Genomic DNA, 22,747 nt, shown 5'->3' on the forward strand with positions numbered 1-22,747 from the left:
TATGTCCTGCATTTTGTCAGACTTTGTTGGATTTTAAATAATGTGCGTCCATGGATATAAACTTTAGACTTATGAGGAAGAATAGGTTTATGATTAACTGAAGGGCCAATTAACATAGTGTCATGGCTAAACTATCCTTATTCCATAAATCTGATTTCACCCCCAGGGGAAAAAGGATTTCTGCAAGTTCTGTTCTAGGCTGAAGGCTGACTATGATCACAGCCGATATGTGCATATTTCCACTGTAGCTTCTCATGGCAGTTTTAACCGCTGACAGCCTACAGACTCTAATTTTATTCTTTTCAAGACCCACTTTCAATTGTCATAGAGAAGCCAGAAAACTCAGCTGACACAGAGATATGCTGTACATATTTATTTCTTCTGGTAAGGTTTATAGCTTAGAACAACATACAGACAAGCCTTTTCTTTAAAGTGCATAGGGAATACAGGGAGAGAAGAAGAAAAAACAATCACAGAAAGCTCAGAAGCACCAAACGGCATAAATCAAATCTGAACTGAAGGGAGACACTCAGGATGCATGTCATCATTTCAAGTAGTTTTCAAAATTTGCCAACAGGATGAGCAACACAGATTTTTCCTTGTTAAAGAAACTCTGGAAGCAATGTGGATACTGCTTTCTCCAATTGGGTGCCTTTCAGATACATCAAACTGCCACGTGAAGTAGCTATGGAAAACACACCCAAAATATTTATGACATACATATTATGACTGTGTTAAATTGTTACTGCTACACAGTAGGGTCTTAAACTGTTAAAAGAGTTGCAGTCCAATATAGCTGAAGGACACAAAATTAGGAAAGACTATCGTACATCTTTTAAGTTATCTGAAAAACCAGAACAAGCCCAGGAGGCGGCAGTGAGGAAGAAGTGCTATATATTGTATAATATATCAATTTACCAAAACTCCTTTCCAACATATACAAATAAAAATAAAGCAGTAGAGTGAGCCACTGCCTCAGAATTACTGTGAGGATAAAAGCTGATAAAGAAACACATTTGAAAGGGATTATGTACAGATCTTGAATTCAATCCAGTATGGCAATTCCTCTTACATTGCCAAGGCAGTAGTACTGATCCGTACCTGATCCAGAAATAAATTGACATTTCTCATAAAGGAGGAATGTAAGCAATGGAGTCACCAAAATGTGTATTGGGGAACAGGAGCAGGAAATGGCTAGCGGTTTTTCTAAAGGCATATGTTCAGCCAGAATAGGATGCTAGAATAAACAGATGTTTGGTCTTACTCATTAGGGCTCTTGTGTTTTTATGAAAAAGCTTCAATTGTATCTTCTTTCAGAATTGGTATTTTTTTAATACTTTAAAACAAAACTGAGAACATACATTATGAGAAGATAGTAGAATCATCATCACCTTGTTTAATGATAGATAAGTTCTATTTTAGGAGGTTTATGTAATACTAACATCAAAAGCATCTGTCATGCTGTTTCCTTGGAATGCCTAATCAGAATTCATTTGGTCAATACACCAGAGCATTACAACAAACATTTTATCCATTGGTTATATAAAACTCCCCTATAAATAGATTGATTCTAGACTCATTTGGGAGATTTGATGGTCACTAGACTAACTTTCAGTAGCTAATCCATCTGGCTCCGAATGAATGAATTAATGCATGCATGTATCAAATGGCACTAGGACATATATTATTATTCAATGTGGATTATGGATTGAGACATGGAAGATAGGAATAACTAAATGAGAAAAAAGAGTAATCCTAAAACAAAAGGAGGTTAAAAAAACTGAAGGAACTCGGAGTGAAGAGTGCCAGTCAAGGGATTAGTGGTAAAAGGCAGAATACACTGAAATACCTCTACAATATAAATAGGATCTTAAATACTTCTACAATATAAATAGGAACTTTTTAATATATTTCATAAATTAAGATGGCAATACCCATATCCCAATATCCCTGTTTAAATACACACATTCAATCCACCTGGAAAGAAGTATGCAGACATGTAATAGCAAACAAAGGGACAAGCAGCTTTCCTTCAAGTCAGGATACTTAAGGGTGAACAGTTCGGCTTCCCCAGTGCTAAAACATCTGGGCTTAGTTCCCATTCTTCATTAACCGGAGTTTTCATAAAGTCTGACTGAGCAGCTTGGTTGTAGACAGTGGCTCCATATTTGTCACCCAGAACACCTGAGATATGTGGCTAGAACTGAGGTAGAAAGAAGAAAAGGTGTCAGATATTTCAAGTCTAGCTTCTGAATTAGTATTTATGAAAGGCACAATTAACAGTAACAGCATGTGGGGGACTTCCTGTTTGCTGCTGGCCGCCGCCAGACGTTCCTTAGGGATCGTCAGCTTCCACTGCCTGTTAGAGCCGCCTTCACAACGGAACGGCGGCTCGAAAAAACTCCGTTCCCATGAGGAAACGGAGATAGAGCCGGCAGGGGTGGGTAGAACTCTCTGCAGAGTCCCAAAAGTTTTTCTTTTACTTTTGGGATGGAGCGGATGAGATGCCCCATATCCCCAGCCGTTGCTCCGGGCTTTGGGAGACCTCTGCTAATGCAGAGCCAGGCGTCAAAAGCAAGCCTGCGAATTTGACAGATTACTCAAAGAAAATGTGAGCTGGACCTGTAATACTGAAGCGCAAGTATTTTACTTATCTTTTAAAAATTACTTAAGAGAATAGAGGAAGAGAAAGAGGAAAAAAGTTTCTTTTTAAAATGGCGTCTGCCGCGGCTGGAGAAGAGTTTGAGAGGGAAAGTTCTTCCGTTTTTTATTATTACAATGTAGCGGAATAAATACCACTGGCTACATTTGTAGACAAAACTCCGCTCCTGTTTTTGTTTTTCTCTTTTTTCCCTGGAGGCTTGAGTGTTGCTGGCTGGAAGTCTTTTGTCTTGTTTTTTTTTTTTTTCTTCTTCTAACAAAGCCTGCTTAGGCGGAAACATGGCACTGAGGCTTGTGAAGTCAGACAAACAAATAGGTGGGGGGGATTCCCCCACCAAGAATTTAAAGCAATATGTTTTAACTCTTCAGTCCCAGAAACCTGATTTTAATATAATAGAATTTCTCTTAGAGGAGATTGAAAGAAGGGATGAGATTGTGAATCAGCAACTTGAAAAATTTAAGCAGGAAACTAAGGAATTGGTGAAATCCAAGTTTGACTTTTTGCAGCAAAAAATTTTAAAATTGCCAGAATTCATGATTCGGTTGGATACAAATACTAATTTACTAGAGTCAAAAATGGATGAAATTCAAGATAAATTGGACAATAGATTTCAAAAAATTGAAAATGATTTGTTAAATATTCAGGATTATAGTTCAGAAGAAAAATTTAAAATGGATGCTGACCAAAAGTCTGGTAATGTAGAATATCTGGAACAGAGGATTCAAAAAGAGGTTCTAAAGATACAATATAATTTCACAGAATATGCAATAAGACTTAGAGGTTTGCAGGAAAATAACAGAGATGACTTAAGGAAAATATCTTCTGAATTTCTAGCTGGGATTTTAAAGATTCAACCTGAGGAAGTGTTTTGTAGGATTGACAGAGCTTATCGAATAAACTCTTGGACTGCCAAGCAAAGGCAATTGCCTAGAGATGTGGTAATCTATTTTTCAGATAAAGAAATTAGGAATAAAATTGTGCAAAATTCCTTCAATTCTAATTTGCAATTGTATGGAAGAAAGATTTGGATTTACAAGGAACTCCCACCTAAGATATTAATGGAAAGGAAGAAATTTGGCTTTCTGGTGTCTGAGTTAAAAAGGAGAAATATTCAATTCCGGTGGGACGTCCCAGTTGGTATTATATTGAGATATCAAGGAGAAAGATACCAGTTAAATACTGTTGAAAGGGCGGAAGAATTTTATCAAAATAGGTTGAAAATGAATTTAACGTCTTCAGATATAATACAGGATAAGCAGAAGGAGCTGGAACTAAAGACAGAGACTGTACCAGATAAATTGCCTTTGGATTTATCGGATACCCCAGCTGGATTATCTACAAATTTGAGAGAAGTGCCATCTGATTTTAATGTGATGACTTATCAAGGCAAGGACAAGCATGGAAACCAATTAGAGGATATACAAGGGATAAAAAAGAAATGCGAGACACAAAAAATTAGGATGGAGGTCAAACCCACAAAAAGAAAACAAAAAAAGAAATAGGTTGTACAAAAATAGAAATTTCTAACCCAAGCAACAGTGAAGCCAGTGATTTTAAAATATGAATGATTATGTGAAAACATAGAGGAGGCGACATATTGGTCAATATCATCCTGAGGATAGTGGCAGATCTCTGCATTGCCGTAATTTTGGGACATGGAAAGAGCCTCAAATTGATGGTTTTGAATTATCTATTTTGAAACTTCTTTTTGTGTTGATAAATATATTATAATTATCTTGAATTATAAGGCAAGAGAATCACATTGGGACATGCAGAAGATCGGGTTGTTACCCAATACGATGATGGAAATTAATAATCCTGATGAAACCCACAATTATTATTATATGGAATACAATTATAATGTCACTCGGGTGGTTGTTTTTACTTTTATATATATAAGAAGATGTTTACTACTGATGGGGGCAGATATGATTGGAGATCTTGAATAAACTGTTGCATCCGCAAGCTATGTCACCCTATTATGGATGTTGGTTTTAACAATCCAGTGGAAAGACTTCAAGAAGATATTATATGGACTATAAATTTAAAGTTATTGTCTTTTCTTTTTTTTATTTAGATATAATGGAATATATATATATATATATATTTTTAAGTAGTGTGGGCAGTGAATTAAAGATATCAAGAATTGTTGTGTATGGTAAATTTGTAAGACAGTGGGTGAATAAGCTAGCTACAGACTGATTAGTTTAAGAAAAGGGATTTTTAAGTGATACATTTAGGGGAGTGGAGGAAATGGATAGAGTGGAATAAATGTTAAATTAGATTTTATGGGGAGCCCGCTTTGAAATGTTATTAAAGTAGGACTTATTGTATAGTTTTAAAGTGGAAGGTGGTTTTGAATTGTTGCAATAATGCATAGATATAAAACACTATTATGCTAAATTAGAGTTATTTTATAATAGTTATAGTATAATGTGTTTGTTTTTTTTTGTTTTGTTTTTTTTTCTCTTCTTCTTTTCTGAAATGTATGGATAAAGGGGGATTTATAATACTTTTAGTAAGTAAAGGTCAGTATTTTGAGGAGGGAGTAAGTAATCTGTTATGAATTAGGGTTTTTTTTTGTTACGAAGAAGTCACAGGGGGGGAAGGGTGGGGGAGGGGGGGTTAGGGAGGGGGGGAGGGGGGGGAAAAAGGGGGAAAAATTTGTATTTGAAAACCTTTTCAATAAAAAAAAAAAAAAAAAACAGTAACAGCATGTGGGGAGAAGGGGAGATGAAACAACAACTATATCATGTCAGCCAGACAGTAGTCAGGACCAAGGTTTTAGTTAAGTATGGTTTTTTGAATAATTTATCACTAGCTAGGTTCTCCCGTCAAACTAATCTGTAAACCATAATACACAAATTACAATTGGAATTCACATATTGTGTTAACCAAACACATAATAGTTTACAATAATATGTGAACTATATAAATCTCTCTGAACCTATTTAGGATAAATGCAGTTCTCGTTGCACCAAAGATCACAACAGATTAGAAAAATGAGCCTACTCTTGCCCGAGAATACTACTAACTATATTTGGAACTTCAATCTTAATGAAGAAAGCAATTTCCAATTTATCTACTGGAGTTTATTCATTTTCTTCTTCTATTCTTTTTTTTAAAATAAAGACTTCCTTTTCAGAGATTTTGGCAATCTTCCAATATATGGAAATACTCTGCAGAAGTACAGAAAAAGGCAATTGGCCAGGAAATCTCAACCATATTTCCACATAGCAGCTCTGATGTCACTGAAAATTGACCTTTTTTATGTATTTGAGCAATTAGTTAGTTCATCGAGTGGATACAGGATTCCTTCATCTCCCAAAAGTCTCACAGCCCAATCTTATTTTTGACCCAAAAGCACAATACTAAATTTTAGAAAAGCAAATAAAAACATAAAAATCCATATTGTCTACCTTTAACTACTATATCACATTTCTGAGTCATGCAAGTTAACTTCTGTATTAGGGGAAGGCAAATTAAAACATTAAACTTTAATCCTCAATTGCTTACTTGAGGCCTCACTTAACCATTTTCCAGATAAGTGAGGCACTGTAGAATCAGAGCATGACCAAGGCCAATTCCTCCCATATCAAAATAGAGAAATCATATAGCTTAGCAGTTTCTCAACTCTTTTATTCTGTAATTTACCAAAACATCATTTGTCTTCCTCTTCAATAGAACAGTCACGTTAGTTCTCCACCCTCTTACATGCCCATGTTTAAACCCCATGGAATCTCACCTTCTGAGCAAAATCAATAAATTTGATCCTAGAAAGAATCCGCCTCAATTCCCCATGATTGATTTTGGCATTTGTGTCTTTCAGAGGTACATCCCGGCTCTGTGTCATCAGGGCCCACCTCAGGCGGAGCTTCCTAACTGACAGAACCCCTGGCTGGTGTTCGGAAGTGGGACTTCTTGTCACCGTAATATAAAAGGCATCTTTTTGAAGATCATTTATTCCAACTAACAGATGAAAAGGGGAACAAAAACAACCACCAGTAAACAATAAATCACATTTGGATTCCTAAAGCTAATATTTATTAGCTGTTCTTAAATGAATTCAGGTTTGGCTTCTAGTTACAGCTAACAGCTAGGAACGGTGATCAGCGGTATGAATACAAATGGCTCTGCAGCACAGATACAAGGTCACAATCACACAGCATTTTTGGTTGCACAATTACACAGAAGCAAAAACAAATTATCTGAAATCTTAGCACGTTGTAACTGCTTCTACGTCTTAGAAATTGTAATTGCAACATTTAACACCTATAGTCATAAAACGCAACCAATTTTATTAGAAGAATATAAGATGCCAAGAAAAACACATCTTCAGTATTTTAGATCCTTGACAGCCTAGACCAGTTTAATGAAATATGCAAATAATGAACTGCATTGTTCATTCAAAGGAGAGATCAATATTTAACTAAGAGACTTAAGCACTACAAACAACCCAGCAAAAAAAAGGGAATTGAGCCATTATTAGCCACCACAAACTAGGACATCTTTCAGCATTTACTTAAGCAAACTTGGCTTTCCCTTTCCGATTTTTCCTGGCATACTCACTAGATGAAGCAATTACTGGGTCTGTCGTATTACTCAGGTCCAAAAGGACTGAAGGGAAAGTAGGATGAAGAAGATAAAGATGGTGAATCCTTGGCCTGGGTTCCTAAAACAGTAGCAACAACAGACGCAGTCATAAAGGGCCCCTGCTTAATTCATCTCACTCATTTCAACAGAATTAAAGTAGACCTTGTAGACCAATTCCATAGCCCAGCCAGCATGGACAGTGATAAAAGGTAATGACAGCTACACTGCAAAATACAAGATTACACAGTGTAATAAAAAGAAACTAAAGCAACTTGGAACAGAGATGAGAAAAGCTTCTAACGATCAAACAGCAATCAGTACATGGATGTTTCCAGTTATTACCACTTTCAAATTCTCATTAAAATCAGTCTATGTACGCATGTCAATTATCACAATTTCATCTTGCTGCCTCCTGCACGAACCTCAATATTGCTCATAAGTTAAAGTACCAGATTCACAATAACTGCCAGTGTTCCTTGAAAAAATTCTTAAGAGGCGGCTTTCATTTTATTTCATTTTATTTTATTCCAAGAAAAGCAGGGGGCGGGGACGGGGGCAGGGAAGCAGTGGTTTGCCCAAATCCATAGATTAAGGCAGGATCAGAACTGCACTTTATATGGTTGTTTGTATTGGCTAAACTGAAGTTACTAATGATAGCAACAGTCATGTGATATGAAGGAAGCTGAAATGAAAAAAAGAATTAGAAAAGGTTAGTTTTTAACCTTCTGTTGTTTTCTTCTCATTACATGATCTTCCGATGATCATGTGCTATCAGTGGAGGAAAAGTACAGACAGGGTGAGGAAAAATCATTTGAAAGAATAGAATAGAATAACAGAGTTGGAAGGGATCTTGGAGGTCTTCTAGTCCAACCCCCTGCTTAGGCAGGAAAGCCTATTTCAGACAAATGGTTATCCAATCTCTTCTTAAAAACTTCCAGTGTTGGAGCATTCACAACTTCTGGAGGCAAGTTGATCCATTGATTAATTGTTCTATCTATCAGGAAATTTCTCCTTAGTTCTAGGTTGCTTCTCTCCTTGATAAGTTTCCACCCATTGCTTCTTAACCTGCCCTCAGGTGCTTTGGAGAATAGCTTGACTCCCTCTTCTTTGTGGCAGCCCCTGAGATATTGGAACACTATCATGTCATGTCAGAGTAGAAACACCACAATAACATATGAGTACAGGTAATCCTTCACTTATAACAGTTCATTTAGTGACTGTTCAGAGTTACAATGGCACTGAAAAAAGTGACTTATGACCGCTTTTCACACTTAAGACCATTGTGGAATCCCCAGGCTCACGTGATCAAAATTCAGACGCTTGGCAAGTGACTCATATTTATAACAGTTGCAGTGTCCTGGGGACATGTGATCCCCTTTTGCAACCTTCTGAGAAGCAAAGTCAATGGGGAAACCAGATTGACTTAACAACCATGTTACTAAATTAGCAACTGCAGTGATTCACTTAACAAATGTGGCAAGAAAGGTTGTAAAATGGGGCAAAATTCCCTTAACAAATGTCCCACTTGGCAAAAGAAATTTTGAGCTCCATTCTGGTTGTAAGTTGAGGATATCTGTACCAGATTTCTCTCTAGCTGTGCTAGTCCTTTAAGTTTATTAAACGTATTTTATTCAGTTCCTTATATAGGTAATGCCTGTGTGGATTTATCAAACTTGACATTAAGAGTTTGGTCAATGTTTTCCTTTTGTGTAGCCGATATAGCTTGGCTGAGATGAATAAAGATTGTTTATGCAATCTTGGCATGAAGATTATCTCAAGGTGGTCAAAGCTGCATTGCAGTAATAAATATTACTACTGCTCACTGACAAGAGTAATAAGCCCCTTTGTTAAAAGACAGATGAAAGCTTGAAGACTGTTGTTTTCAAAGACATGCATACTCTTGTAGTTACTAAATAATTATCCTAAAATGCAAGGTGTGTTCCCTATCTTGGATTTATATCTAGGACAGCAGCAATTCCATAGCATGCCAGATTGAATCCAGGTTCAAAATAAACATGGTTACATCTTCCAACATGTGTGATCTGACAAACAGGTCCAACCCAAGGCCATTATGGTTTTATAAATTTAATGGAACTGGCAAGCATTTGAAAAATAATCAACATTCCAGATATGGAAAAGTAATATTTACTCTTTCTAAGGCAGCTAGTGTGAAATTTCAATGGGAGACACAATTTGATGTTTTCAGATGATTAGGTCTGTAACTTCCATTATTTGCCAATAACTTTGCTAACTAGGATACATGGGAATAAAAAGCTTGCCTATTCAGAACTGGAATTTGCTTCCAAATCCAGTTTAAGATTCTGATAATCTCATAATCTGAGACTAATATATTTAAGCATTGCCTGTATCTATATTACTCTGGCCCTACTTGTCAATCTACTATAAAGACTGTGTAGACAGGCAGGTACAAGAGAAATGGAATCCCCCTGTGGATTTCTTTTTCTAGGAAGAAATGTGGGTGCAAACACTTATTGGCTTTTAAAAGCTTATTTCTTATCTCTTATCATGTACTGTATATGCTTTTAAATGCATAATGCCTGGATTTTGCAGCTGCTATACTGCATAAGGGATGCGGTGGCTCAGTGGCTAAGATGCTGTGCTTGTCGATCGAAAGGTCGGCAGTTCAGTGTTCGAATCCCTAGTGCCGCATAACGGGGTGAGCTCCCGTTATTTGTCCCAGCTTCTGCCAAACTAGCAATTTGAAAGCACGTAAAAAATACAAGTAGAAAAATAGGGACCACCTTTGGTGGGAAAGTAACAGCGTTCCGTGTGCCTTTGGCGTTTAGTCATGCCAGCCATATGACCACAGAGATGTCTTCAGACAGCGCTGGCTCTTCAGCTTTGAAACGGAGATAAGCACCGCCCCCTAGAGTCGGGAATGATTAGCACATATGTGCAAGGGGAACCTTTACCTTTATACTGCATTAGGCTGATGCTTTTTGCGAAAGGAAGCTGTTCTTAAAATGTAGAAATATGTAGGGATGGGGGATGGGAAGGGAAAGAGAGAAATAAATGTAATGTTTACTAGACTAGAAGAGAGACCCAAGGATCTAATCCTCTTATAGGACCTGGGTACCTTTGAGACCGACTTCTGCCACCAGTAGCCTCCGACCGGCCAGTCCACTCCCACAGAGAGAGGCTCCTCAGAGTACCATTGGCCAAGGTATGTCGGCTGGCAACACCCAGGGGGAGGGCCTTCTCTGTGGGAGCTCCTGCCCTGTGGAATGAACTGCCCCCAGAATTGTGCAAGATCTCCGACCTCCGTGTATTTCGCTGTGCCCTCAAGACCCTGCTGTTCTGCCAGGCCGGGCTATCAATGTAAATGATTTTAAATTGGGTGTTTTAAATTTTTGGGTTTTAATTTGGGCCGAAATTATTTAATAATTTTAATTATTTTTTAATTGATGTCGGTATATTTTTGTGTTTTTAATAGGCTGTACACCGCCCTGAGTCCTTCAGGAGAAGGGCGGTATAGAAATAAAATAATAATAATAATAATAATAATAATAATAATAATAATAATAATAATAATAATTACAATTATTATTATTATTATTATTATTATTATTATTATTATTATTATTATTTGATCTTTAGTGAGATTCACAGCCTTTGAGGCTGGTTAATAGCTCAGCAGCTCGAGTCCTAACCAAGGACCTAGGAACTGTTAAGGTATCGTCGGAGGATGTAAGCTGTTCCGAGTAAGGTGGTTTTTTGTAGAGTCAAAATGTTCAAGTCCAGCAAATTTAGAATTTCTAAATAGCCGGGTAGCCCTTTGGGTATTGCTCCAAGGGCTCCAATTACAATCGGGACAACACATTATTATTATTATTATTATTATTATTATTATTATTATTATTATTATTATTATTATTATTGGCATTAAAGCTGGTTGGGTGACTTTGGGCCAGTCTGTCTCTTTCTCTCAACCCTAGACAGGAAAATTAAAAACCCTCTATCTACTAACCTGGTCTATAAAGCATGGTAGGTTATGGTTCATAACTTTCAGGGAAGAAGCCTTTGATTCAGGCTGATGACAGATGTGTATATGTGTTTAAATAAAGAAATGGGCCAGGAAAATATTCACAGAAATGAAAATATTTTTTCCCCCAAAATATTGTTTCAAAGTCCCGGAAACACATAAAATCAGAAAAGGTAGAATGGGCAAAATGTTTTTCATGCCCTTATATAACTGCAGCTTGTTTTCAACCATAATTAAATAGTGTGGTTTCAGGGCAAATGCCTCCTCCATACTCAAGAACTCTGCACTCACCAAGCTTTTGAAGAGAGATTGCTTCTCATTAGCCCAGAAAAGAAATACAGATTTCTTGTCCAAAGTCAGCACTGACAGTGCATCTGATTTTCTCATGTGATACGGCAGCTCATAATTCCAAATTGGCAATCCTAATTTACCATCTACAACCAGAATCTGAAAACGGAGAAGCCCAGAATTAGCAAGATAAAACTTCAGGGGAGAAGGGGCGGGGGGGGGGGGGAGTGGAAGAGAAGTGAAAAAAGGGATTAAACATGCTTTCCACATCTGTTGTGTTCCCTTTCATTACCATTCTTAAAAGATGCACATTAAATGCCAAGATGTCTTTAATGTCTAGCTTGGCCCTTAACTCTCAGAAATGAATGATCACATGACAAGCAGTCACTTGTGGTCACTGTTTAGAAGAAAGGTCATAGCTGTATCAACAGCAGACACATTTAAATGGCATGAACTATATAATCTACATTATGCTGCCACTAACCACTTGCAGGAATTAAAATCCAAAATACCAAAGGGAGAGGACCATTTGTCTTACCTTGAATTAGTATTCAAGTAATACTGCTTGTCACAATGGATTGACTGTAAATTGTACATTGGGCAGCTATACAACTCTTTCCCAATTTGGTGCTCTTCAAATGCAGAATTTCCAACCAGCATTGGGTTGAGGAAAAATGTAATAAACATTTACTTTGGAGCTACCTGCCTGAATAGTTAAGATTGCAGAGGATTGTACTGTAAGCAAGCAGTGACTGCACCTTTTTAGAGACGTTTCCATGTTGGGCCTGAAGCATGAAGTCCAAAGTTTGATCATCATTGAAGTACCCTGGGCAAGGCTGGCTGCAAAAATGAAGAAAGGAGTCAGACTGAAAAGTGGACAAAGGAAACATCTTATGTCCATGCTTGGAGAGAAGTAACTTTTCCTTCATTGGAGCATATCTGCATTCCTATGAGCCTAGACTTCATCAAAAGATTTCAAAGTGTTTGTCCACTGAATCTGCTCTCCTAACCAGGAGACCAGTAGTTGTTAATACAAAACCAAAGTGACAGTTTTGGACCCTAGTAATATCTTGAATTTCCTAGCAGCAATTTTTCCCACTTGAGTAGAATCTGATTCAGCTACGTTTCTACTTCACTTGAAGCTTTGTATCCTTTATGGCCACTATGCCCCTGTTCAGAGTAGTGCCTGGAGATGAATCTTGTGCACATATGTAATACAAAAAACAGGTAGCCTTCAAAGCCTCATGACTCTTTCATGCATCTTTTTAATATGGCTAGGATTACACACACACATACACATATGTACACCGCACATCTGAACTTGAACAACTTCAAACCAAAACTTTTTTTAATGCTACTTCTTTTTAATACCAAGCTTCTTGCTTCAACTGCAGAGTCATATCATTTCATAGTCAGAGTCAGAGGGAGCTTGTTTAAAGCTCCCTCTAAAGCTTGTGTGTGATATTATTTCTCATCTAGTTAGGGCTGCTGCCATATCTAGTAAGCTTTTGGCATAAACTAAAGATGTACCTGCTCATCTAACACCAAGGGAATAACTTAAATGAGTCAAACAATTAACAAGGGGAAATATATTCATTGCTGGCTTGGAGGCAACAAAGGCCAACCAGATTCCTGAAAGGAGAAACTCCCATTAATAAGGGTTACTAACAAGAATGTGGCAGGTAAGTGAATAACTGCCTAGCCAAAACAGAATGAGTTCTCTGCTTCCATAATGATAAATGTTGATGTCAGTAATTACTGTCCTCTATAATTTAACTTATTTTCATGTCTGAGAATCAACTTATGACATTACAGACATGTTATATTAATGGAATAATTAAAAAAAAAAAACCACCAGCCATCAAAGGTTCAGATCAGCAGGTTCTGACAAGTTCTGGAGAACTGGTAGCAGAAATTTTGAATAGTTCGGAGAACCGGCAAATACCACCTCTAGCTGGCCCCAGAATGGGGTGGGAATGGAGATTTTGCAATATCCTTCCCCCAGGAGTGTGGAGGGAATGGGGATTTTGCAGTATCCTTCCCCTGGAGTGGGGTGGGAATGGAGATTTTGCAGTATACTTCCCCTGCCACACCCACCAAGCCACATCCACAGAACTGGTAGTAAAAAAAATTTAAATTCCACCACTGTTTCAGATGAATATATTTTTCAGTTGCTTAGAGCTGTTTTCCAGTGGCTCTTCACAAACAGATCAACCTGACCCAACTTGATGATTCACGAAGCGCTGAATGCCAACTCCCCAAAACCCCATCCAGCTTAACCAGATTTAAGGAAAGCTGGTTTAAGAGAAAAACATTCCACAAAGCTGAGAGGAAGCTCCTATAGATTAACGCTAACAAGAGTTGTTCCCTATTAACCTGCCACTACATATGAGCTCAATAGGAGAAGCAGAAAAGGTCACACTCCCCACCCCCTCAAACCCAGTAACCTGTCAATATCCGGCTGCTCTAGAGTCCAACGCAGTTCCAAATCTTGACCTCGCAGTAAAGTCAAACCATCTTCAGTAGTGATCAAAAGGTCACTGCAATTGCTGTCAGGAGATTTCACTGCCTGTAGAAACACAACGCCACCACTGCAAGATACAGAGAGCAAACAAAAGTAATGAGCAAATTACAGTAATGTCAATCATTTTCCCAGTATATTCAATTCTTACTGCTTTTCTGGTCACGGATTCATTTTTATGGCAGCAGTGCTGTACAGAACAGGTTCCCCATTTTTTCTTATAATGTGGTTTTTTTTTTCAATTTCCAGTCTATTTTATAAGCCTAGAACTTTCTGATGGTCTCTACTTCAAGCATTAACCAGGTCTGTACCATCTGTTTTATTTTTCTGTTATTATTGTAAAAGCAATAAAAATTTATCTTAAAAAAACTAGGTCTGACTCAGGGTAACTTTTCTAGATTAACCAAGGCTGGGTAAGTGCTACCATTCAGCTGGTTGTTATTGTGATTTCTGTCCTTGGAATCTTCTAATTTTAACCACACAACAATTGTGCTGGGTATTTGAGGCTCAGAGAGAACACCTGAGCCAAGACATTTATGCAACTACTTATAGCTTTTTTTTAATAGAAAAAAAAGAATTGTTAATGTCTTTATAAGATAGGATTATCAAATAAGGGTAGACGCTAAAACAAACTCTCAATCAAACCACGGTTTGGATTGTTAGTTAAATTCACATGAAGGAGAAGATTCTGTAACCTGTATCTGGGGCACCATCTAAACAACTTGTGTATTGAGCCTTGGTGGCGCAGTGGTTAGAGTGCAGTACTGCAGGCTACTTCTGATGAGTGCTGACTGCTGGCTGCCTGCAGTTTGGCAGTTTAAATCTTATCAGGCTCAAGGTTGACTCTGCCTTCCATCCTTCGGAGGTCAGTAAAATGAGGGCCCAGATGGTTGGGGGCAATATGCTGACTCTGTAAACCACTTAGAGAGGGCTATAAAGCACTGTGAAGCAGTATATAAGTCTAAGAGCTATTGCTATTGCTGGGAGTTTGGGAAAGACACTTCAGACTTTTACTTTTTAAGCCCACCAAAAATATTGCATCATAATTTGAACAGAATACTAAAAACCAATTCCAGCATAAAATGTTTGTGATAGGGTTAAGGCAATTGTCCTGCACTTTTGCTAAGGAATAATTAGAGTATATCGGTAGTCCTTGACTTAGGACCACAATTGGGAGCAAAATTTCTGTTGCTAAGCAAGGCAGCTGGAAATTTTTACAACCTTTTTTTTGCTACAGTGGTTAAGTGAATTGCTGCAGTTATTAAATAAATCATGTGGTTGTTAAGCAAATCCAGCTTCCCGCACTGATTCTGCTTGTTGGAATCCAACTGAGAAGGTCTCAAATGGCAATCACACAATCCTGGGATGCTGCAGTCTTCATAAATACATGCAGGTTGACAAGTCCCTAAATTCTGATTACTTTTTATTTATATGACACTGGGTGGTTTACAAGGATAAAATCCCAATACAAAAACAATACAAAAAGCAACACACACACACACACACACACACACACACACACACACACAGAGAGAGAGAGAGAGAGAGAGAGAGGGAGGGGGGGAGAGAGACAATAATCAAACAAGCCATTTGATAGGCTCCATGTCATTTTGGGGTCCCCAGGCCCATTGGCACAATCATAACGTCAGAGCCTTGCGAAAGAGTGTCAAAATGGGGGCCAATCTTATCTCTGCAGGGATGACGTTCCACAGGATGGGAGCTACTATGGAGAAGGCCCTACTACTTGATGCCCACCTCCTTAAGAGAGGAAACCCGAAGCATGATGTGCCCATGGGGATGTTGTGACAGTCATAAGTGCAAAGATGATCATAAGTCACTACTGTTGTTAAATGAATGGTTGTAAGTTAAGGACTACCTGTATGCAAAGTTTTTAGATATCTGGTTTTTTGTTTTTTGTTTTTTTTGTCAGACAACACGTAAAAGCAGGAAAAATCCAAAATGATTCAATTTCATTAAATTAGATTAAACTAAATAGGATTACAGCCTATGGTCTTTAATAATGATCCCTTCTAACCAGATTAGATATTAGAATTCAGCAATCACTTTTGGGCAGGTTCCAAGGGCTGCATTCAAAGCTTTCAGAGACTGCCTGTGCCTGAGGCCCCAGGTCTGCACCTTTAGAGAAAAACAAAGCAGCAGCATGTCAAATGTTCAATGCTGCAGGACAGTGAACCTCCCTGCTATTACGTACCACATTGCAAAATTCTGTGTAGCAGCATAATAAACACAGTGGACTCTGACAGACTCTAATTTGGGCCAAAGCAGACCATTATTTATATCAGAGATAGGGAACCATGAGCCTTTTATGACTTGTGGACTTCAAATCCCAGAATTCCAGAGCTAGTGTGGCTGACTCAGGACTTCTGGGAATTGAAGTCCATAAGTCATAAAAGGGCTGTAGTTGCCTACCCCTGATTTATATCCATGCAGCCTGCAGATAAATCGGTGCCCACGTTAAGATGCCAATAGAGTCCGAGGTTTCACAGCTCTACATACTTATCCAGGACCTAGAATAGAATTGTCAGGGACGGGTTCCAAAACCCATCACTACCGGTTCGCTCGTGGGCGCATGCGCGCTCAAGCACATGAACTACACTTCTACACATGTGCAGAAGTGTCTGAGTGGGTGGGTGGACTCTCCCACCATCGCCACTACCAGTTCGGCCGATCCAGAGCAAACCGGTAGCAACCCACCACTGAGCATTGTGTATATTTATCTCTATGTACAACCCCTCTATTGATGTTACATAAGCATCTGTGCCCAGGCTCATAAATATTTTAAGTAATTTAATCTGAAACAACTATTCCTACCCCAACCTTTTAACTATAAGTTTTAACCACTAAATATTAATCTCCGTTTTCAAATTAGATAGTTCTTACTGTTTATTAGTTACCATCTGTAAATTTAGGGCTAATTTTAGCTACTTTATGATTCAGGTTTTTATGTTAGTCATTTATTGCTGTTGTTTTTTAAAAAAATTTGGTCTGTTTTGTATAGTTTTACATAGTTCACTTTTAGTGCTTAATAGACAACCAATTCCCCACTTGGTCATTATTTCAAAGATATTTCCTTACCTAAAACAGTGAAACAGAATGATCAAGGATGGATAGATAAAAATGCAGTGGGAGCAGGAGCAACTTCTAATTTCCTGCGAGCTTCTCAATTGAGTTTTCTTGTGGGAATTTGGCAGGGGCATTGGAAATCTCCCTCCTTCCCTTGCTCCCTCCGTCCCTCCCCCCCCCCCCCCATTCCTTCCCAATGGGCAGGTAAGTTGCTGTTATTGGGTGGGGGAGGGAGGGAGCAAGAGATTGCAAGATTGACTAGGAAACTGTCACAGAACACTGAAAATGGAGATCACATGACCAGGGCAGCAATGTAGCAAAAGCCACAACCACCCCAAATTTCATTCCCTCATTCTCTCTGGAGACATGGGCCAAAAATTGTCATTCATTCTTTCATAATTAAAGGTCATGACAATAAGAGGTTTTTGTAATACATCGATATTTCTAGTGCACGACGCATTGCTTTTGCCCAATTGTAGTTTTAGTTTAATCTTAATTTTACAGTATATGTATATTGGACTTGACCACAACAACAAAAATTATTGAACAGTCAACTTCAATGATCTATGCAATTAAAGGAAAAACACTTCTTTGAACAATGGCAACCATTTTAAAAAAAAACCTGTATCATCACACTCATTTTTTGAATCTTTAGCCAGCTGAAGATTTGTGCATTTCACAGTGAATTAAAACTGGGTGATTCACAAATTTCACTGTAGAGAAAAGATAGTGTCCCACCTGTAAATATCAATGAACTCTAACAAATTGATCGATCTGTGTTTCTCCCACTCTGGTTCTTCGTGCTGCAGCCCTGGAGGGAAATTATCATGATTTCTGGCCTGCGCAAAGATATCTCGTAAAGCAACTGCATAGACCCGACCTAGGTAAAAAGGAAATGCAAAGTCTAAAATTCTGTTGTGATTGATAAAGCAGGTGTGAAATCAGTTAGCAACTGGAAAGTTAAAGACATTCAATAGGGACATCCCATCACTATGAGGGCCTTTATATGTATACAGATAAAAATTCTAGCTACTCTACAATAATCATATTTCTGTTCAGTTGATCTTGGGAGTTTTTATGGTGGAGCAGTGGGTTTTTCTGTTAGAGCTCTTTACATTTAGTCTTCATGTTTTCCCAGAAAAGACATGACAAACCCTGGACTCATTTAGTGCGGAACACATGAACTAGATCTGCACTATAAAATACTCCTACAAGACTCTTTGCATTGGTATTAATGTGACCTATTATCTAAATTATTATTATGGTTGATCACATAGTCAGCCAGATGTTTAGACTGGATTTGGCATTTTAACCTACCTATCAAGTCCTTTCTGAGGATCTGGGATAGGCAGATGTTGTTCGATTGTGACAAAGGTATTGCTGCAGGATGTAAGCTTTTCCCAATAAAGCTGCCTTTCGCAATTGACAGTGATTTGTCGGTGCTGGTGTTTAAGTGGTGCTCCAGATGTTTTGGGATTGCACCCAAGGTGTGTATTAATATTGATACTATCTTTGCTTTCTTTTGCCATCATTGTTCTACTTCTATTTGTAGGCCTTTGTACTTTGTGATTTTTAGAGAGTTCCTTCTCTTTTACTGTCTCCAGGTCCTGCAACATCCATTACCCAGACTTTTTTGCCTATCTTATCAACAATTGTTAAGTCTAGGCTGTTCTGTGGCAGGTACCTGTATGTTTGAACTCTAAAATCCCAGAGCACTTTATCTTCTTCGTTTTCCATTACTTTGTCTACTTTGTTTTCCACTAATTCTTGCTTGCAAACAAATGGATTTCTTGCAGATCTTCCAATGTGACATTATAGCTACTCTGTCATGCCATTATTTGCAGTCAGTCTGTGTGATCGTCTGGCAGCAGCTAAACAGGCAGCCACTCTTTCTTTAGCTTCTTTGCAGAGATGGCATTTGCTGTCTGGTAACATCTTCGCAATTCTAGCTTTGAATGCATTTGTTCTTAAAGCTTAGTTTGTGCAGTGAGAATTACTGTGTTTCCCGCAAATAAGCCCTCCCCTGAAAATAAACCCTCCCCTGTAATAAGCCCACCCCAAAAATATTTAAATGCATGTGCAGCCAGTCCCCGCCATTTCCTCTGGTTAAGGAACCTGGTTTAGCTCAACAGACAGAAGCACTGTAATTTAACGCCAGCTGTCTGCAATTAAAGTAAGATCGAATCTCGCCAGGCTCAAGGTTGACTCAGCCTTCCATCCTTTCTAAGGTAGGTAAATTGAGGACCCAGTTTGTGGGGGCAATAAGCTGACTTTGTATAAATATACAAAAGTATGAAGGCTGTTGCTTAACGCACTGTAAGCCACCCTGAGTCTCCGGAGAAGGGCGGCATATAAATCAAATTTAAAAAAAAAAAGGAGACAGAGCTGGAAATCAGGTAAGATGGCAAGAGGAGCCCGATCTTGCTCCATGCGCTCCAAAATAATAAGACCTCCCCGAAAATAAGGCTAAGCGCTTATTTCAGGGTTCAAAAAAATATAAAACAATTTCCGGGGAAACACGGTAGTTCCTCTGTGTCTCTCTTCAACTTTCCTGCTTTTAGCAATGGCTCGGTTTTCTCATCATCTACTTTGCCTGCTAGGGGTTTTTTTATGTACTGATCATGTAATTGCCTTTCCACATCTCTTTTCTATTTTTCATTTGGTCTTTCTTGTAAGTCAGTTTGGTCTCTCTGGTATTCAGTAAGCCGTCACTGTGTACAAGCTTGTATCTTCTTCATTGTCCTTCAGATATTCTTCTAATACCCCTTTTTTTCAACTTCTAGTGTAATTGAAACATTTCATACCCATCCCTGATCCTTGGTAAGTAGTCTGTCAACATGACTGTGTGAATGAAGACCATGATTCATTGTCATCGTTTTTCTCGCTTTCCTATCTAGGGCTTTTAGTTCTGCTTGGATCCACTCCATACTTCCAGCTGTGTATTTAATGACTCAAATTGCCCAGGTGTTCAATGCCTTGATTGTATTTCTGAGTTTGGACTTTAAGATCTTTTATACAGGTAGTCCTCAATGTACAACAATTGAGCTCAGAATTTATGTTGCTACATGAGAAATTTGTTAAGTGAGCTTTGCCCCATTTTACTTGGCACATTTGTTAAGTGAATCACTGAAGTTGTTAAATTAGTGACACAGCTGTTAAGTAAATCTGGCTTCCCCATATGACTTTGCTTGTCAGAACGTTGCAAAAGATAATCACATGACCACGGACACTACAACCATCAGAAATATGAAACAATTGTCAAGCATCCAAATGTAAATCACGTGACCATGTGGATGCTGCAATGGTCGTGTGAAAAATGGTCATAAGTCACTTTTTTCAGCACCGTTATAACTTTGAATGGTCATTAAACAAACTGTTGTAAGTCGAGGACTACCTGTGTATTCCCTTCATATATTCCCTTCTAATTTTTTGACTTTAATGTGCTTGTTGTTGTCAACTTGAAAGATATTCAGGTATTTGTAGTGATCTTCTTCGGACTCTTGATGTTTCCATAGGGCATCTAGATTCCTTCAGTTTCTACTATTTTTCCCTGTTGATGGTAAGGGTTATACATCTGTCTAGTCCAAACTCCATTGCAATATCTTATCTGTATATAAGGAGAGTATTGAGCAGTGATTCTATTTTAGGTGGTGTTTTTCCATACAGCTTCAGATTCCCCATGTAAAGGAAGTGGGATAGCCTGGCAGATGCTTTTGATGTTTGATAGCCATGACCTGACTTGTTCAGGTTTTTTGACAGAGGAATCAGTGCAATCACAAACAGTAGTGGTGACAGTGAGACTCCTTGAGAAATTTCAATCTTGCTGTTAATCTCTCCCAATCTATCACCATTGACCAGCAACTATATCTTCCACTATGCCATTGACTTTTGCACAAAGCTTCTGATATTTCTATTGACTTCTTCTAGGCACTTGATTATCCAATCGTATGGCAGGGAGTTGAATGCCTACTTTTGCATTCAAGTTAACGTTCCTTCTCTTGCAGTTTTCCCAAATCATCTTGTCAATTAGGAGCTGATTTTTTGTTTCCTCTGCTCTTTGGGCCATTTCCCTTCTGCTCAGGTATCATTATATTTTTAGCTTTTTTTATATGAAAGAAATTGGTACCTTTCTAAGCAATATAGTACCAGTTACAGTGGTGGGATTCAAGTAATTTAACAACCGGTTCTCTGCCCTAATGATTTCTTCCAACAACCAGTTCAACAAACTGCTCAGAAAGTTAACAACCGGTTCTCCCGAAGTGGTGCGAACTGGCTGAATCCCACCACTGACCAGTTATATGTACCATATACGTATAAATGTGAAATAAAAGGAGTTGATAGCTTTTAAAAAGATACTGAATAGGGTTGGCCTTTACAGAAAAGTCACACCCTTAGTAATTTCATTTTTTACCCACCATGCCAACTAGATATTCTTTAGGAATGTAAATCAAGCTATGCTTGATATGATTTTAGCATTTATAAATTAAAGAAATAAGTATACTGGAGGCGAAGCCCCTGGAATGCTTGTCATCAGGACCAAAGTAATGCTACCAGGGTTTATGGGTCAAACTCCTTTTATGTAATTTCAGTATGCTTTAGAAATAAGAATAACAAAGCAACTGGACATTTTACCAAAGCCAAAGAGGATGTAGACTGCTCCATGGCAGGTGATATAAGTCTGTGGATCAATCAGTTTTCCACTTCTATTGATACTGTACTTCACAGGTCCTCCCACTAGGTTTCCAGTTTTACCCGATATCAGGATAAAGCTCAATTCTGGCTACATGAGGAAAAGAAAGAAGAAGAGGGAATGTGAAGATGGAAGTCCAAACACCCACTATCAAATGCACATCCAAGAAAGACTGAATGAAAAACATTTTTAAATCATTTTTTAGCTGCATCCTGTTAAATCTTATCAGGTTTCTTATTTTGCCAATCTCTCCGAGGGTCAAATGCTGTAGGGAAAGTTGAGCTAGCAGTTTTGGAATTAAAAAAAGTTTATATTATTTTTCTGCTTCAGAAAAAACGACTGGCACATTGTGGAAGACTATTCATTAAGCAATTATTATAGCCCTGCCAAATCTGTTACTCTCTAAATATCTTGGACACCCTTTTGGGATAAGCTTTAAGAAAATAGTATGTTCAGATCTTCTTCCTTCCTTACCCAGGCTTGGGAAACGCACCCTACCTGTGTTTTTCCAAGGGTCAAGACCATCAAATCGCTGATCCGATCTCCATCCACGTCAGGTATAATAACAGCTGGAGCAGCCAAGATTCCATTAGAAAAGTGGGAGGAATCAAAGGTCCAAACTGGTTTTCCTAAAGGGTGATATACAATAAAATTGGTATCAGCCAAGAAGCATCTTACCAACTGGCTAGGATTTACAGGTAGGGTGTGCTCGATTGGTGAGGGTGTAGGGGGAGGTGGCAATTGAACAAACTTCAACCAAGTTGGTCACATCTATCAAATATTCAATTTAGCACTTTCCAGGTATGTTAGGATCGCAACTCCAATAATTTAATTTCTAAAGGTCGCTGGAAATACAATAATTAAGTCAGGTCCAAGGTTCCTAACCCTGCACTGCACTGTCCCAGG

At 38.3% G+C, this 22,747-nt stretch overlaps 1 protein-coding gene across 3 annotated transcripts in view; it reads right to left on the reverse strand.

Moving 5' to 3' along the window:
* Positions 1–358: 358 nt before the first annotated feature.
* Positions 359–22,747, reverse strand: part of FAM234B (family with sequence similarity 234 member B) — a 38,671-nt gene continuing 16,282 nt past the window's right edge. For all 3 annotated transcript variants that reach the window (XM_034403751.2, XM_034403752.3, XM_034403749.3), the window contains exons 5-13: positions 22,340–22,470; positions 21,784–21,931; positions 17,890–18,031; positions 13,994–14,137; positions 12,305–12,386; positions 11,550–11,705; positions 7,232–7,334; positions 6,408–6,631; positions 359–2,203 (exon numbers count right to left, since the gene is read on the reverse strand). In XM_034403751.2, coding sequence (XP_034259642.2) covers positions 2,198–2,203; positions 6,408–6,631; positions 7,232–7,334; positions 11,550–11,705; positions 12,305–12,386; positions 13,994–14,137; positions 17,890–18,031; positions 21,784–21,931; positions 22,340–22,470 — 1,136 coding nt within the window. In that variant the 3' untranslated portion in view covers positions 359–2,197. The remainder of the gene's footprint in view (positions 2,204–6,407; positions 6,632–7,231; positions 7,335–11,549; positions 11,706–12,304; positions 12,387–13,993; positions 14,138–17,889; positions 18,032–21,783; positions 21,932–22,339; positions 22,471–22,747) is intronic.

Source organism: Pantherophis guttatus, chromosome 7 (genome assembly GCF_059756535.1).
Source record: "Pantherophis guttatus breed Tessera chromosome 7, ASM5975653v1, whole genome shotgun sequence".
Lineage (NCBI taxonomy): Eukaryota > Metazoa > Chordata > Lepidosauria > Squamata > Colubridae > Pantherophis > Pantherophis guttatus.